This window comes from Bubalus bubalis, chromosome X, assembly GCF_019923935.1.
Source record: "Bubalus bubalis isolate 160015118507 breed Murrah chromosome X, NDDB_SH_1, whole genome shotgun sequence".
NCBI classification, from domain to species: Eukaryota; Metazoa; Chordata; class Mammalia; order Artiodactyla; family Bovidae; genus Bubalus; species Bubalus bubalis.
In genome coordinates this window covers 107052101-107069956 of record NC_059181.1, presented here as the reverse complement: position 1 = coordinate 107069956, position 17856 = coordinate 107052101, and the positions used below count along the sequence as shown (strand labels likewise).

Genomic DNA, 17856 nt, shown 5'->3' with positions numbered 1-17856 from the left:
GCCATCTAACCATCTCTTCCTCTGTTGTCCCCTTCTCCTCCTGCCCTCAATATTTCCCAGCATCAGGGTCTTTACCAATGAGTCAACTCTTCGCATTAGGTGGCCAAAATATTGGAGTTTCAGTTTCAACATCACTCTTTCCAATGAACACTCAGGACTGATATCCTTTAGGATGGATTGGTCAGATCTCCTTGCAGTCCAAGGGACTCTCAAGAGTCTTCCCCAACACCACAGTTCAAAAGGATCAATATTTTGGCGCTCAGCTTTTTTATAGTCCAACTCTCAATCCATACCTGACCACTGGAAATACCATAGCCTTTACTAGACAGACCTTTGTTGCCAAAGTCATGTCTCTGGGTTTTATTTTTTATTTTTAATATAAATTTATTTAATTTAATGGAAGGTTAATTACTTTACATATGGTATTAGATTTGCCATACCTCAACTTGAACCAGCCACAGTTGTACATGTGTTCCCCATCCTGTACCCGCCTCCCACCTCCCTCCCCGTACCATCCTTCTGGGTCATCCCAGTGCACCAGCCCCAAGCATCCTGTATCATGCATCGAAACTGGACTGGCGATTCTTTTCATATATGATATTGTACATGTTTCAATGCCATTCTCCCAAATCACCCCACCCTCTCCCACAGAGTCTCTGCTTTTTAATATGCTGTCTATGCTAGTCATAACAATACTTCCACGGAGTAAGCTATCTTTAATTTCATGGCTGCAGTCACCATCTGCAGAGGTTTTGGAGCCCAGAAAAATAAACTCAGCCACTGTTTCCACTGTTGCCACATCTACTTCCCATGAAGTGATGGGACCAGAATACATGATCGTTGCATTCTGAAGTTGAGCCTTAAGCCAACTTTTTCACTCTCTTCTTTCACTTTCATCACGAGGCTCTTTAGTTCTTCTTCACTTTCTGCCATAACGGTGGTGTCATCTGCATATCTGAGCTTATTCATACTTATCCCGGCAATTTTGATTCCAGCTTGTGTTTCCTCCAGCCCAGCATTTCTCATGATGCACTCTGTATAAAAATTAAATAAGCAATGTGACAATATACAGCCTTGATGTACTCTTTTTCCTTCTTGGAACCAGTCTGTTGTTCCATGTCCAGTTCTATCTGTTGCTTCCTGACCTGCATAGAGGTTTCTAAAGAGGCAGGGCAGATGGTCTGGTATTCCCATCTCTTTCAGAATTTTCCACCGTTTACTGTCATCCACACAGTCAAAGGCTTTGGCATAGTCAATAAAGCAGAAATAGACATTTTTATGGAACTCTCTTGCTTTTTCCATGATCCAGCGGATGTTGGCAATTTGATCTCTGATTCCTCTGCCTTTTCTATAACCAGCTTGAACATCTGGAAGTTCATGATTCACGTATTGCTGAATCCTGCTTTGGAGAAATTTAAGAATTTCTGGACTGCCATGTGAGATGAGTGCAATTGTGTGGTCGTTTGAGCATTCTTTGGTGTTGCCTTTCTTAGGGATTGGATTGAAAACTGACTTTTTCCAGTCCCGTGGGCACTGTTGAGTTTTCCAAATTACCTGGCATATTGAGTGCAGCACTTTCACTGCATCATCTTTCAGGATTTGAAATAGCTCAATTGGAATTTCATCACCTCCACTAGCTTTGTTCCTAGTGATACTTCTATGGCCCACGTGACTTCACATTCCAGGATGTCTGGCCCTAGGTGCGCGATCACAAAATCATGATTATCTGGGTTATGAAGATTTTTTTTTTTTTGTAGAATTCTTCTGGGTACTCTTAGCCCCTCTTCTTAATATCTTCTGCTTCTGTTAGGTCCATATCATTTCTGTCCTTTATCGAGCCCATCTTTGCATGAAATGCTCCCTTGGTATCTCGAATTTTCTTGAAGAGATGTTTAGTCTTTCCCATTCCGTTGTTTTCTTCTATTTCTTTCTTTTTTTTTTCTTCCATTTGTTTTCTTTTTTAATTTAATTTTTTTTAACTTTACAGTATTGTATTAATTTTGCCAAACATCGAAATTAATCTGCCACAGGTATACCCGTATTCCCCATCCTGAACCCTCCTCCCTCCTCCCTCCCCATACCCTCCCTCTGGGTCGTCCCAGTGCACCAACCCCAAGCATCCAGTATCGTGCATCGAACCTGGACTGGCGATTTCTTTGCATTGATCACTGAGGAAGGCTTTCTTATCTCTTCTTGCTATTCATTGGAACTCTGCATTCAGATGCTTATATCTTTTCTTTTCTCCTGTACTTTTCACTTCTCTTCTTTTCACAACTATTTGTAAGGCCTCCTCAGACAGCCCTTTTGCTTTTTGGCATTTCTTTTCCATGGGGATGGTCTTGATCCCTGTCTCCTGTACAATGTCATGAACCTCCGTCCATAGTTTATCAGGCACTCTATTTGTCCGGTCTAATCCCTTAAATCTATTTCTCACTTCCACTGTATAATCATAAAGGATTGGATTTATGTCATACCTGAATATTCTAGTGGTTTTGCCTACTTTCTTCAATTTACATCTGAATTTGGCAATAAGGAGCTCATGATCTGAGCCACAGTCAGCTACCAGTCTTGTTTTGCTGACTGTACAGAGCTTCTCCATCTTTGGCTGCAAACGATATAATCAATCTGATTTCAGTGTTGACCATCTGGTGATGTCCATGTGTAGGGTCTTTTCTTGTGTTGTTGGAAGAGGGTGTTTGCTATGACCAGGGTGTTCTCTTTGGAAAACTCTATTAGCCTTTGCCCTGCTTCATTCCATACTCCAGAGCCAAATTTTCCTGTTACTCCAGGTGTTTCTTGACTTCCTACTTTTGCATTCCAGTCCACTATAATGCAAAGGACATCTTTTTTGGATGTTAGTTCTAAAAGGTCTTTTCAGTCTTCATAGAACCATTCAACTTCAGCTCCTTCTTCATTACTTCTTGGGGCATAGACTTGGATTACTGTGATATTGAATGGTTTGCCTTGGAAACGAACAGAGATCATTCTATACTTTTTGAGATTACATCCAGCTATTGCATTTTGAACTCTTTTGTTGACCATGATGGCTACTCCATTTCTTTTGAGGGATGCCTGCCCGCAGTAGTAGATATAATGGTCGTCTGAGTTAAATTCACCCATTCCAGTTCATTTTAGTTCACTGATTCTAAGAATGTTGACGTTCACTCTTGCCATCTCCTGTTTGACCACTTCCAATTTGCCTTGATTCATGGACTTAACATTCCAGGTTCCTATGTTATATTGACATTTATAGCATTGGACCTTTCTTCCGTCAGCAGTCACATCCACAACTGGGTATTGTTTTTGCTTTGGCTCAATGCCTTCATTCTTTCTGGAGTTATTTCTCCACTGATCTCCAGTAGCATATGGGGCACCTACTGATCTGGAGAGTTCCTCTTTCAGTATCCTATCATTTTGCCTTTTCATACTGTTCATGCGGATTTCAAGGCAAGAATACTGAAGTGGATTGCCCTTCCCTTCTCCAGTGGACCACATTCTGTCAGACTTCTCCACCATAACCTGCCCAACTTGGGAGGCCCCTCAGGGCCTGGCTAAGTTTCATTGAGTTAGACAAGTCTGTGGTTCTAGTGTGATTAGATTGACTAGATTTCTGTGATTATGGTCTCAGTGTGTCTTCCCTCTGATGACGTCTTGCAACACCTACCGTCTAACGTGGGTATTTCTTACCTTGGACGTGGGGTATCTCTTGACAGCTGCTCCAGCAAAGCGCAGCCACTTCTCCTTACCTTGAACGAGGTATATCTGCTCACTGCCACCACTCCTGAACTTGAACGTGGAGTAGCTCCTCTAGTCCCTCCTGTGCCCATGCAGTCACCACTCCATGGACGTGTGGTATCAATCCTGATTATTCACTAGAAGGACTGACACTGAAGCTGCAACTCCAGTACTTTGTCCACCTGATGAAAAGAACTGCCTCATTGGGAAAGATCCTGATGCTAGGAAGGAATGAAGGCCAATAAGAAGGGTATACGAGAGGATGAGATGTTTGGATGGCATCGAGGATTCAATGGATTTGAATTTCAGCAAGCTCTGGAAGTTGGTGATGGACAAGGAATCCTTGTGTGCTGCAGTCCCTGGGGTTTCACACAGGTGTACACAACTGAACAAATGAAACGAATTGATTGAAATAGGAGAATGCTTTGGGTAAATTACTATTTTTTTTTTTAATCGGGAATGTATTTCTGGTAGATGGGGCAAGTTGAGTTTCCCTATCCAATATAAGTGTTGAAGTGTCCCCAAAAATATTATTGGAGGAGACATTTATGTCTTTCTTGGCTCTGATGTGTAATTTTATGGAGACGGTGTATAGACCTTGGGGCAACACACTGAGGATTTACCAAGTCTTGGGGTCTCTAATGCTCATTGGAGTAGCAAAAACATCCAACCTGTTCTTAATTACCTTTTATCAAGTTAAGTGCTTATTCTTAAGTTCCTTAAGCCCCTCACAAACCCCCACTAGGAAGAGGGTGGTCGAAAGTTGAAATGACTAGACAACTCTGAGGAACAGATTTGGAGTCAAAAGATTTTGGTAGAGGTTCATACAGGGATGGAACAGGCAGGAGTGTTGAAGGGGGACATATAAGTCAAAGAATAAAGGGCACTGAAGGAAAGTCTGAGGGTCATGAGAAGAAACACCATGCCCCTGAATCACCACATCCCAGAATCAGACACACAGAGGTGTCAGGGGTGAGAAAGTTGTATCATGACCGCCCTCAGCACCCACTAACAAATGTTGATGGGCACAGAGGTACATTGTGATGTCTAAGACCCCAAAGCCACCATTGGCTGGGGGAGTGCCTAGCTGACCAATCAGATTGAAGGGTGTGGCTCCTCATTGTTCTAAGAAGGGAGGTTAGAGGCAGAGATTCTGTGTTAGGCCATTTCCTGCTATCATCATAAGGTAACCAGGAAGCCACGGAGCCAAGAAGAGTTCCAATGCAGTGTGCTTCAAGGGTGAAAGGACAAAAGAAGACCCTTTGTCCACAGAGATACAGAGGTAGTGTGAAGGTAAGATGATTCCATCTATGCTCCACACGTTCTCCATTGACTTTGCTGCCCAAGAACTCTACACTGCCCTTGCCTGCCACAAAAGCCCTCTTAGCCCACATCTCTTTTCACTAAATGTCCCTTCCAACTTTGATGTTATAACCTTTCCTCAAAACTAATACCCTTCTCTTGTCTTTCGAGGCACTGAATATGACCATGAGGGTCAGAACCTCTAAAGTGAACCTTGAGAAAGAAAATCAGATCATATGCCACTCAGTCGAAGAAGGTGAAGAAAACAAGAAATCCAAACTGTTTTTTTCTGTTCCTGTGCACGTAAGAAACTGAATCAAAGCCGAGAAGGATAACAAAATATGAGGCAGAGTCAAAGAAGGAGTCAGAATCAAAAGAGAAGGTAAGCTCAGCCACCCAAGATTGAGAGACCCTGGAGAAGTACAACCTGGGCATCCAGAAACCGAATAGAAAAGGTCAGACAGTTCTGAATTGTGTCTCCAAAGGTCTGCTCCTTAGAAATGACCAACAAGGAAAAGACTTACTCTCACACTAACATAGTAAACTCATGGCTGTGAGTAAAATACACATCAAATGGTGAAAAGATGATATTTGTGTGTGTGTGAGTTTTCTGATGGGAAAGGAGGGAAGGAAGCAAAGAGGTGGGCACCTGAGTGGGGAGGGATGTGGGGTCCCAAGAGCTGAGGGAACAGACCCTCAGGTCCCCAGTTAGCCAGAGAGTAGAGGTCTCGACTGGGTCAGGAGTCTGCACTGAAGGTGAATAACCCTGCTTAACAATTGATCTCAGCGGCAAGGAGTAGTGGTGCGGTGTTCCTGCCATTGTTTGGGGTGTGGAGTGACATTCGGGTCTAGATTTCCAGAACCCAGATGGGAAGAGGGCTTCACATGGGGATGGTGAATGTCATACTTCCCCTGAGTGAGGCAGGCAGAAATCACCTCCTGGCCATTTACGTCATAATGGGCTTTGTTGCATCACTCACCCATGCTGTCAGCTAAAGGTGCTCAGGCGGCACAAAATGCTGATACAACTAAAACCCACAATGAGCACTCCCAAAGATTAAAATAATGTTTGGAGTGATCAGACCAAATATCAATTAGGCCACTGTTATCCTGAGAAATTTGTGGGAGCTGTGTGTTCCCAAGGTCAGGGCAGTGGAGGTGGCCAAATCCTGGTGCAGATGACTAACAGGATCACGACACACAGATATTGTTTTTGGGTGGGGGTCACCATCCAGTTTGTGGGATCTTAGTTCCCTGACCAGGGATTGAACCAGTTCCCCTTCTAGTGAAAGCATGGAGTCCTAACCACTGGACAGCCAGAGATGTCAGGACAGAGACTTTTGATAAAAGTATTATGATTAGAATGTAAAACTGGTCTTATATTTATCACCATCATCTAGTATTTCTAAATAACTACAGTCGTAAAATATTCTTCTCCAATAAACTCTTTGTTAGTTCAAGTTCTACAAGTTTTCATGGTTTAAAAAGAAGAGTATCAAATATTTAATTTGTTGTTTAACTTAATTTTGAAGTGTTTGAAGAGTCTCAAGCAGTAGTCAATCAAATACAGAGATATATAAGGCAGAGTCTCTACTAGAGGAATCCCGTGTGTTTTCAGAAAACATTTTAGAAACAATTAAAACAGAGTTTCACCATCAGCATCAAAAGAGCTGAGATCAGATTTTAAGTCAATGCTAAGGTATTTTTCATCTGGACTGCAGCTCCCTAGTTAAATCTTTCTGGCACTTTAACTCCTGAGAGACACAGTTGATGATTCAAAGTCAGTCACTGAATGTGATTTAAAATCATTAAGAGTGAAGGAGACCCTGAGTTTGTTGTCCTTTCAAAGGAAGTGGGAGAACTATCAACTCTGCCTCTGAAAATTAGTCAGGTAAGCAGCTACCAGGATGATATGGACAGAGAGCCCTGAAAGGTGGGTGCTGTGATTCCAGATCTGTACATATTATCACCATTTAACACTATCACACTTTAATGCCCTGTTGCAGGACTGACTGAAATACTTGCTGTTAGGGGAAGGTAAAAGATTACTAGGCCTGAAGAGCGGAAAGTGAAAGTTGTTCAGTCTTGTCCGAAGTTTGGTGAACCATGAACTATACAGTCCATGGAATTCTCCAGGCAAGAATACTAGAGTAGGTAGACTTTCCTTACTCCAGGGGATCTTCCCAAACCAGGGATCAAGCCCAGGCATCTCACATTGAAGGTGGATTCTTCACCAGCTGAGCCACAAGGGAAGCCAAAGAATGCTTGAGTGGGTAGCTTATCCTTTCTCCACCAAAGCTTCCCTGCCCAGAAATTGAACTGATGTCTACAGCTTTGCAGGCAGAATCTTTCCCAAGTGAGCTATCAGGAAAGTCCTGAGATGGACCAAAAGTGGAGGTTAGAGGGCCTTGTTTCCCTAAAGTCGTGCTGGTATATATTTTAATATCCATGGATATACTGCCACCTTGCAGAAAGAACTGAGGATGCATAGAGTTTAAAAAGGATCCAAAGTCTCTTAGGGTTAAAAGAGAAAAACACTAAGTCATGAGTTGAGAAAGGGTATATCCATTTAGATCAACAACAATAAATAAATGTCAGACGCCTGTAGCTGTCCTGGAAAAGGAAAGTATATTGTGATTTAAACATGACAAGTTCTATTGCAAATGCTGTGTTGTATGGGGGTGGGGGGTTTGCTCATTAGCACTCACAAAGACTAGTAGAAACTCTTTATACTTCCACTTATACCGGTTCGCTATGAATAGATTCCAACTGACCCCTGTAGCTGTGGCCATTCAATCTCTATTGATTGATACAATGATTTCCCTAAGACCTTCTACTTTCCTCTATGCCTGTGTCCATCCTATCTTCTGTGACTCAGAAACTAGCAACCACCTGAGGCCAGCCGAATGGTCACCTCCCAAGGAAATGTTCTTAATCATTCTCTTGTGTATTAATATTTTCACATTCTCTATTCACATGCAGATCATTACATGCAGTTTGTAGGATAGATTTTTGAGTATGTATCTTCTCAGAAATGCATGCCAGAGAGGTATACGGATTAGAAATAAACAGTGTGGTGATATAAAATATTATCAGAAGTTGGATTATCTAAGACTGTAAGGGAGAGAATCACTCTCTTCTGCCAAGTATGTCCAAGAATCTGTTTGAAAATATAGTAAAACCATAAACTAGAGAGTGGATCAGAAGTTAAAGGAACTTAAATGAGAAGCTTATTTTATCAGTAGTCAAGAGGAGCTCTATGTCTTTGTATTAAGAAAACCCTTTTGCATGACACCAAATGCAAAGGCCAAAGCAGTGCCCATAGACTCATGATGAGTGCACAATCCTGCTGGCCCAGAGGCTTCTCTTGATTGGCAGACGTCAAGAGCAAGTCTATGTGCCTAGGGTCAGAACGCATCTGCCCAGGATCACATCCACGTATCAGCAGGAATAAAGTGGAAATCCCCTAACTTTACATGCTCCTGGCCAAGTCCCTCACTCCAGTGCCTTTTCTACAGGCTTGTCACTTTTTACTGCCTTGACATGATCATGATTAAGTTTCACCTCACCATCTCTTCAATTAACTGCCGTGGGCAATAGAAATCTGAATGCCAAAGATTGCAATAGGACCCTTACCTAATACCACATAAAAAACTAAACTCAGAGTTGATTAAAGATTTAAATGCAAGATCTGAAACTATAAATGAACTAGAAGAAAACATCCTGGAGAAGTTGTAAACATTGGTCTTAGAAGTGATTTTATGTATGTGACACCGAAAGCATAGGCAACCAAAGCAACAATAGAAAAGTAGCTCGACTTAAAACGATTAAACTGCCTCCCCTAAAGAACATCAAAAACACATCTACATAGAAGCCATGCTGATGGTAACCAAATGGCAAGTTGGGGCAGGGGGATGAATTGGTAGTTGGGGATTAACATATATATAGACACCACTATATATAAAATAGATAACCAACAAGGACCTACTACAAAACCACAGGAAACTCTGCTAGAAATTCTGTAACAACATAAATGGAGAATGAATTTGTAGAGGAATAGATATATGTATGTGTGCCTGTGCAAGCTCAGTTGATTTAGATGTGCCCTACTCTTTGTGACCCTATGGACTGTAGCCTGCTAGGCTCCTCTGTCCATGAGATTCCCCAGGCAAGAATACTGGAGAGGCTCGTCATGTCCCTCTGAGCATATCTTCCCAACCCAGGGATTGAACTCAAATCTCCTTCATTGCAGGTTGATTCTTTACCAACTCAGCCAAGTGGGAAGCCCAAATACATATATATGTAAAGCTGAATCACTTTGCTGTACACCTGAAACACAACATGGTAAATCAAATATATTTGAATGAAAGAAAAAAATTAAATTATTGATCAACATGTTGAACAATTAGATCAATAAACTAATTGGAAAATGTAGAAAGATTCCCAAACGTACTCTCAAAGAAAGATCCACAGGGAACAGGGTATGAAGGGAAAAGGATGATTCAAGTCCTGACGTGTGCCCATGGGAGAGGACTCAGAATATAAGGGAGATTACATGGTTGGAGATATGCCCTGGCTGTGAGTGGTTCAAGCCATATAATGGACACAAAAGTCCTGGTGTCTGACACAGGGAAGACAAACACCCTTAGATGGTTGTAGGGCTATGTGGACTAACAGGAGGTCTGTGGGAAGTCCGGACTCCTCCGTCCAGGTGCATGTCCTCAGGGGCTTGCTCCTAAGCCACAATGAAGAGGACAGATTGAGACCGCATTTATGTATGCCTGTTTGCCCAACAACTGCCCACCCTTACACACGCCCTGCTTACACCGTGTGGCCGATCTGCACTTGAGTAGGGACTACCATGACCATGCAGACAGCTGGGATGTGGGAAAAAGAGGTGCATCGGGCCCAGGGCGGCATGTGGGTGGAAGAGCCAGGGTGATGCTCATGGAGGGCACTTATATAGGCAGCATATCAGGAGAAATCCTGATCTCTGATGGAGGCCAGATTGCCAAAGCAGATGACCCAGTATGTGCCCAGAGCCCATGAGGGCCTCACCTGCCCAATAACACCCCTCTTCCACAGGGCAGGGATAGCAGAAGCCTGGGGAAGTGATCAGCTATGAGGGACCAAGAGATCTCAGACCAGAAGGTATGTTTAAGCAGGTCAGGAGATACTACTGTTGGTGATGGCACAGATGGCACATTGGAGGTAGCCTGGATCTCTGTAAGCAGCCAGCATGGAGATTTGCTCCTTTTGTTATTTTTCCAACCAGAACATGCTCCTCTTGGCCCTCTGTGGCAAGGGTTGCAGTGCTGGGAAAGGGGAGCGTACATCCTTGAGGGAACACAGCCAGATCTGGCCTGACATTCAGGGCTTCTGCTCCAGAAACTTGGCATCCCACCCTGCCCCCAATAGGACAGTGAAAGCCAATGAGGAAAAGGAAGTTTCTGCCTCACTTCTGGATTCAGACCTGGTACCACTGAACTTTCCAGCCATAGGTGCTGGCACACCCTAAGGCAAGATGTGACTTATGGTCCATCAAATCCAGCCCCACCCCACCACCACCCCCCGCTGACTATGGTACAGACTGTACAGTGATGCTCCCCCACAAGATCACCCCTTCAAGACCATAATAGATAATTGATGCACTTAAATTCGGAGAGGCAGAGACAAATGGGAAGACAGAACGACTGGTCTCCACTGAAAGGCCGAGAGAAAGTCAGTTCAGTTTGTCAGTCGTGTCTGATTCTTTGCGACACCATGAACCGCAGCACATCAGGCCTCCCTGTCCATCACCAACTCTCGAAGTCCACCCAAACCCATCTCCATTGAGTTGGTGATGCCATCTAACCATCTCTTCCTCTGTCGTCCCCTTCTCCTCCTGCCTCAATATTTCCCAGCATCAGGGTCTTTACCAATGAGTCAGCTCTTCGCATCAGGTGGCCAAAATATTGGAGTTTCAGTTTCAACATCAGTCTTTCCAATGAACACTCAGGACTGATATCCTTTAGGAAGGACTGGTTGGATCTCCTTGCAGTCCAAGGGACTCTCAAGAGTCTTCCCCAACACCACAGTTCAAAAGTATCAATTCTTTGGCTCTCAGCTTTTTTATAGTCCAACTCTCAATCCATACCTGACCACTGGAAAAACCATAGCCTTGACTAGACAGACCTTTCTTGCCAAAGTTATGTCTCTGCTTTTTATTTTTTATTTTTAGTATAAATATATTTATTTTAATAGGAGGCTAATTACTTTACCTATGGTATTGGTTTTGCCATTCCTCCACATGAACCTGCCACAGGTGTACATGTGTTCCCCATCATGTACCCACCTCCCACCTCCCTCCCCGTACCATCCCTCTGGGTCATCCCAGTGCACCAGCCCCAAGCAACCTATGTCGTGCACTGAACCTGGACTGGCGATTCATTTCATATATGGTATTATACATGTTTCAATGCCATTCTCCCAAATCACCCCACCCTCTCCCACAGAGTCTCTGCTTTTTAATATGCTGTCTAGGTTAGTCATAACTCTAGTTCCAAGGAGTAAGCTTCCTTTAATTTCATGGCTGCAGTCACCATCTGCAGTGATTTTGGAGCCCAGAAATATAAACTCAGCCATTGTTTCTCCATCTAATTCCCATGAAGTGATGGGACCAGATGCCATGGTCTTCGCTTTCTGAATGTTGATCTTTAAGCCAACTTTTCACTGTCATCTTTCACTTTCATCAAGAGGCTCTTTAGTTCTTCTTCACTTTCTGCCATAACCGTGGTGTCATCTGCATATCTGAGCTTATTGATATTTCTCCCGGCAATCTTGATTCCAGCTTGTGCTTCCTCCAGTCCATCGTTTCTCATGATGCACTCTGCATATAATTTACATAAGCAGAGTGACAATATACAGCCTTGATGTTCTCTTTTTCCTACTTGGAACCAGTCTGTTGTTCCATGTCCAGTTCTAACTGTTGCTTCCTGACCTGCATAGAGCTTTCCCAAGAGGGAAGTTTGGTGGTCTGGTATTCCCATCTCTTTCTAAATTTTCCACAGTTTACTGTGATCCACACAGTGAAAGGCTTTGGCATAGTCAATAAAGCAAAAATAAATATTTTTATGGAGCTCTCTTGCTTTTTCCATGATCCAGCGGATGTTGGCAATTTGATCTCTGATTCCTCTGCCTTTTCTATAAGCAGCTTGAACGTCTGGAAGTTCATGATTCATATATTGCTGAAGCCTGCTTTGGAGAATTTTAAGAATTACTTGACTGGCATGTGAGATGAGTGCAATTGTGCGGTAGTTTGAGCATTCTTTGGCGTTGCCTTTCTTGGGGATTGGAGTGAAAACTGACATTTTCCAGTCCCTTGGCCACTGCTGAGTTTTCCAAATGAGCTGGCATATTGAGTGCAGTGCTTTCACGGCATCATCTTTCAGGATTTGAAATAGCTCAATGGGAATTCCATCACCTCCACTAGCTTTGTTCGTAGTAATGCTTTCTAAGGCCCACTTGCCTTCACATTCCAGGATGTCTGGCCCTAGGTGAGTGATCGCACCATCATGATTAGCTGGGTCATGAAAATTTTTTTTTGTACAGTGCTTCTGGGTATTCTTACAACCTCTTCTTAATATCTTCTGCTTCTATTAGGTCCCTACAATTTCTGTCCTTTATCGAGCCCATCTTTGCATGAAATATTCCCTTGCTATCTCGAATTTTCTTGAAAAGATGTCTAGTTTTTCCCATTTCATTGTTTTCTTCTATTTCTTTGCATTGATCACTGAGGAAGGTTTTCTTATCTCTTCTTGCTATTCTTTGGAACTCTGCATTCAGATGCTTATATCTTTCATTTTCTCCTGTGCTTTTCACTTCTCTTCTTTTCACAACTATTTGTAAGCCCTCCCTAAACAGCCCTTTTGTTTTTTGGCCTTTCTTTTCCATGGAGAGGGTCTTGATCCCTGTCCCCTGTACAATGTCACGAAACTCCATCCATAGTTCATCAGGCACTCTATCTGTCAGGTGTAGTCCCTTAAATCTATTTCTCACTTCCACTGTATAATCATAAGGGATAGGATTTACATCATCCCTAAATGGTGTAGTGGTTTTTCCTACTTTCTTCAATTTAAATCTGAGCTTTGCAATTAGGAGATCATGATCTGAGCCACAGTCAGCTCCCAGTCTTGTTTTGCTGACTGTATAGACCTTCTCCATCTTTGGCTGCAAGTGATATAATCAATCTGATTTCAGTGTTGACCATCTGGTGATGTCCATGTGTAGAGACTTTTCTTATGTTGTTGGAAGAGGGTGTTTGCTATGACCAGTGTGTTCTCTTTGCAAAACTCTATTAGCCTTTGCCCTGCTTCATTCCATACTCCAGAACCAAATTTTCCTGTTACTCCAGGTGTTTCTTGACTTCCTACTTTTGCATTTTAGTCCACTATAAACTAAAGAACATCTTTTTGTGTGTTAGTTCTAAAAGGTCTTGGCGGTCTTCATAGAACAGTTCAACTTCAGCTTTTTCATTGTTACTTCTTGTGGCACAGACTTGTATTACTGTGATATTGAATGGTTTGCCTTGGAAACTAACAGAGATCATTCTATAGTTTTTGAGATTGCTTCCAGCTACTGCATTTTGGACTCTTTTGTTGACCATGATGGCTAATCCATTTCTTCTGAGGGATGCCTGCCCGCCGTAGTAGAAATAATGGTCATTTGAGTTAAATTCACCCATTCCAGTCCATTTTAGTTCACTGATTCCTAGAATGTTGACTTTCTTTCTTGCCATCTCCTGTTTGACCACTTCCAATTTGCCTTGATTCATCGACTTAACCTTCCAGGTTCTACTGTATATTGCTCTTTATAGCATTGGACCTTTCTTCTGTCACCAGGCACATCCACAACTGGGTATTGTTTTTGCTTTGGTTCAATCCCTTCATTGTTTCTGGAGTTATTTCTCCTCCGATCTCCAGTAGCATATTGGGTACCTACTGACCTGGGCAGTTCCTCTTTCAGTGTCCTATCATTTTGCCTTTTCATACTGTTCATGCGTATCTCAAGGCAAGAATACTGAAGTGGATTGCCCTTCCCTTCTCCAGTGGACCATATTCTGTCAGACCTCTCCACCATGACAGGCTCATATTGGGAGGCCCCACAGGGCCTGGCATAGTTTCATTGATGTAGACAAGTCTGTGGTTCTAGTGTGATTAGATTGACTAGATTTCTGTGATTCTGGTTTCAGTGTGTCTGCCCTCTGATGCCGTCTTGCAACACCTACCGTCTTACGTGGGTTTCTCTTACCTTGGACGTGGGTTATCTGTTCACGGCTGCTCCAACAAAGCGCAGCCACTGCTACTTACCTTGGACGAGGTATATCTCCTCATTGCCACCACTCCTGACCTTGAACGTGGACTAGCTCCTCTAGCCCCTCCTGTGCCCATGCAGCCTCCACTGCATGAACGTGTGGTATCAGTCCCGATTATTCACTACAAGGACTGATGCTGAAGCAGCAACTCCAGTACTTTTTCCACATGATGAAAATAACTCTCTCATTGGAAAAGATCCTGATGCTAGGAAGGAATGAAAGCCAATGACAAGGGGATGAGAGAGGATGAGATGGTTGGATGGCATCAGGGATTCAATGGACTTGAATTTCAGCAAGCTGTGGGAGTTGGTGATGGACAAGGAATCCTTGTGCGCTGCAGTCCATGAGGTTTCACACAGTCGGACACAACTGAACAAATGAAATGAACTGATTGCCATAGGGAGAATGCTTTGAATACAAGTTTTTAACGTGTCTCAAAATGAAAAAGAAAAAGATCTTTCGTTAACATGGAAGATAAGGAGGGTGCACAGCAACTATATGTTTGTGTAAGTTTGTGTGTGTGTGTGTGTGTGTGTGTTTGTGTGTGAGATGGAGAAAGAGGTGGAGATGGATGAACAGACAGCATGATGGAGCAGTTTCACAAGAAGTATTTCTGTCTGTAGTGAGCTGATTCTTAGAATGACCTATTAAAGGAGTCAGAAATACCTGACTCTTAGCTTTTGTTCAAGCGTGGGGCAAAGCTAAAGTTCAGAGGAGAGAAGCATGGCTAAAGTTTAGCCAAGCCTAGTCAGTGGGTATGTTATGGATGACTGTGAGCACATGGCCAGTCTCTGCTGTTGTTTAAGAGAGGCCAAGTCAGCCCTTCGACAGTATTGTTGCTATGGAAATTGCAAATCCATGTGCTTGATGCAGAATGAGGCCCATCAAAACTAAATGTTAGAGTTTGGAACAGGGAAAGATTTATTACAGATTCATACAACGATGTGGGTGTTTCTTGCCCTAAAAACTCAAAGTAACTGAACGTTTTCAGTTAAGTATATTTAAAAGCAAATGTCAGAGACAGTTGTGGTAAGTTGTTACAGACTTCTTGTTGTCACATCCTTTGTGCTTAAAGTTAGGTCATGGTCAGGGAATAATGTTCCTATCTATCTCTACCAGATGAATGTTATTTTCTGTCATTCTTGCCCTCTCAAGAGAGGGCAAAGTCTCAAGGCACAACTTTCACCTTGAAATGTCCCATCCTGGATAAGCAGAAAGAGATCTCATTTGGCAGCTCCTTCAGGGCAAGGTTCCCACATTCTGCCCAGCTCTCATCCTTGATGGAGCCAGGCACCCAATCCAATAGGTTCTGTTTCCTCAGGCTGTCCAAGTGTGGAGACCAGTTCTTAGAGTTTGAGGCCCAGGAAGATGGCCACTGTTAGTAGTTTGCAGAGACAGGGATGGGGGAGAGGTTCACCACTTCTCAAGGCCTGGGCCAAGGCTACTAGAGGGCCTTAGTGAGGGCTCTTGAACACTAAAGGATGTCCTCCCCAGTCTACTCACTGGGACCAACAGGTCACCCACTGGACCAAGGCTGGGTGATCTCCAGGCCCTCCAAAAGAATGCCTGAATCTGCTTCTTCTGTCACTTTCCAGGTGATGAACACAACACCACCCTACCTTAATCACTTCCCCAATATTCCCTTCTTGACTTTAACTGGGGATCAGGGCCCACTGTGGTGCTGATCAATAGCTGAGCAGGACAACGAATGGTCACTCATTGACAGTGGCTGCTTGTGAGTGGGGCCATCTGAGGCACCAAGCAAGACTGAGCTACACCTGTTGCCTAGGAACAGGGTGGGTTGAAATGAAGCACATCAATTGCTAACTGCATAGGGCTGTGCTCACTCTGCTCTGTTACATTGTGAGTAGAATAAGAATCACTGTGAGGTTAAGGTTTGTCAAAGAAGTTCTCAAGGTGGGCTGGCTTTGACATTCTTGTTGGCTTTGAAATATTAGCTATAATATATGTGGCACATGCAATCATGTGGCAGCTGTTGAAGGGGAATATAGATAAGCACTGCTGACTGGCATGCATGGCAATACAATGAAAAGAATGATGTATAAAAGTTAAACAAGCCTGTGAAATCAAAATCTGAGGTGGGAAAGGAGTCAGTCAAAAATATTAAAGCACACTGTACCCAACGTATCCTTATGGAACAGAGCAGCATGAGCACAGCAATTAGCAGGGACCATTGCTTTGCCGTATTACTCCACATCCTATTACTAAGCAACAGGTCTTGCCCAGCTACTGGACAGTGCATAGCTCGGCCCTGCCAATAAGCAACCAACTATCAGTGAGATACCTACTGATACTTCTCCTGCTCAGCTATTGGTCAGCTCCACATTGGGCACTACCTGATGATAACGGTCAATGAGGGACCACTGGGGAATTGATTCAGTCAAGAGACAGTGGTGCATTGGTCATCTGACTCTTGCCTTTGGGCAACATACTTTTTTATTTATTTATTTTTTAATCGGGAATGTATTTCTGGTAGATGGGGCAAGTTGAGTTTCCCTACTCAATATGAGAGTTGAAGTGTCCCCAACAATATTAGTGGAGGAGACATTTATGACTTTCTAGGCTCTGATGTGTAATTTTATGGAGACAGTCTATAGACCTTGGTGCAACAGACCGAGGATTCACCAAGTCTTGGGGTCTCTAAAGCTCATTGGAGTAGCAAAAACATCCAACCTGTTATTAATTACCTTTTTCCATGTTAAGTGCTTGCTCTAAAGTTCCTTAAGCCCCTAAGAACCCCCACTGGGAAGAGGGTGGTCGAAAGATGAAATGACTAGATGACTCTGTGGAACAGATTTGGAGTGAAAAGTGTTTGGTAGAAGTTCATACAGGGATGGAGGAGGCAGGAGTGTTGAAGGGGGACATATAAGTCAAAGAATACAGGGCACTGAAGGAAAGTCTGAGGGTCATGAGAAGAAACACCATGCCCCTGAATCACCACATCCCAGAATCAGACACACAGAGGTGTCAGGGGTGAGAAGGTTGTATCATGGCCTCCCTCAACACCCACTAACCCATGTTGATGGGCACAGTGGTACATTGTGATGTCTAAGACCCCAAAGGCACCATTGGCTGGGGGAGTGCCTAGCTGACCAATCAGATTGAAGGGTGTGGCTCCTCATTGTCCTGAGAAGGTATATATAGGGAGGTCAGAGGCAGAGATTCTGGGTTAGGCCATGTCCTGCTCTCATCATAAGGTAACCAGGAAGCCATGACAGACAAGAAGAGTTCCAATGCGGTGTGCTTCAAGGGTGATAGGATGAAAGAAGACCCTTTGTCCACAGAGATACAGAGACAGTGTCAAGGTAAGATGATTCCATCTATGATCCCCACGTGCTCCATTGACTTGGCTGCCCAAGACCTCTACACTGCCCTTGCCTGCCACAAAAACCCTCATCAGCCCACATCCCTTTTCATGGAAAATCATCCCTTTAAACTCAGATGTT

The 17856-nt window shown here is 43.4% G+C and overlaps 1 protein-coding gene across 1 annotated transcript in view; it reads left to right on the top strand.

The window, feature by feature from the left end:
* The first annotated feature begins 10158 nt into the window (after window positions 1-10158).
* The window catches only part of LOC112582135 (spermatid nuclear transition protein 3-like), a 12621-nt gene continuing 4923 nt past the window's right edge, over window positions 10159-17856 (top strand). The window contains exons 1-2 of the mRNA XM_045164351.1: window positions 10159-10188; window positions 10313-10513. Coding sequence (XP_045020286.1) covers window positions 10159-10188; window positions 10313-10513 — 231 coding nt within the window. The remainder of the gene's footprint in view (window positions 10189-10312; window positions 10514-17856) is intronic.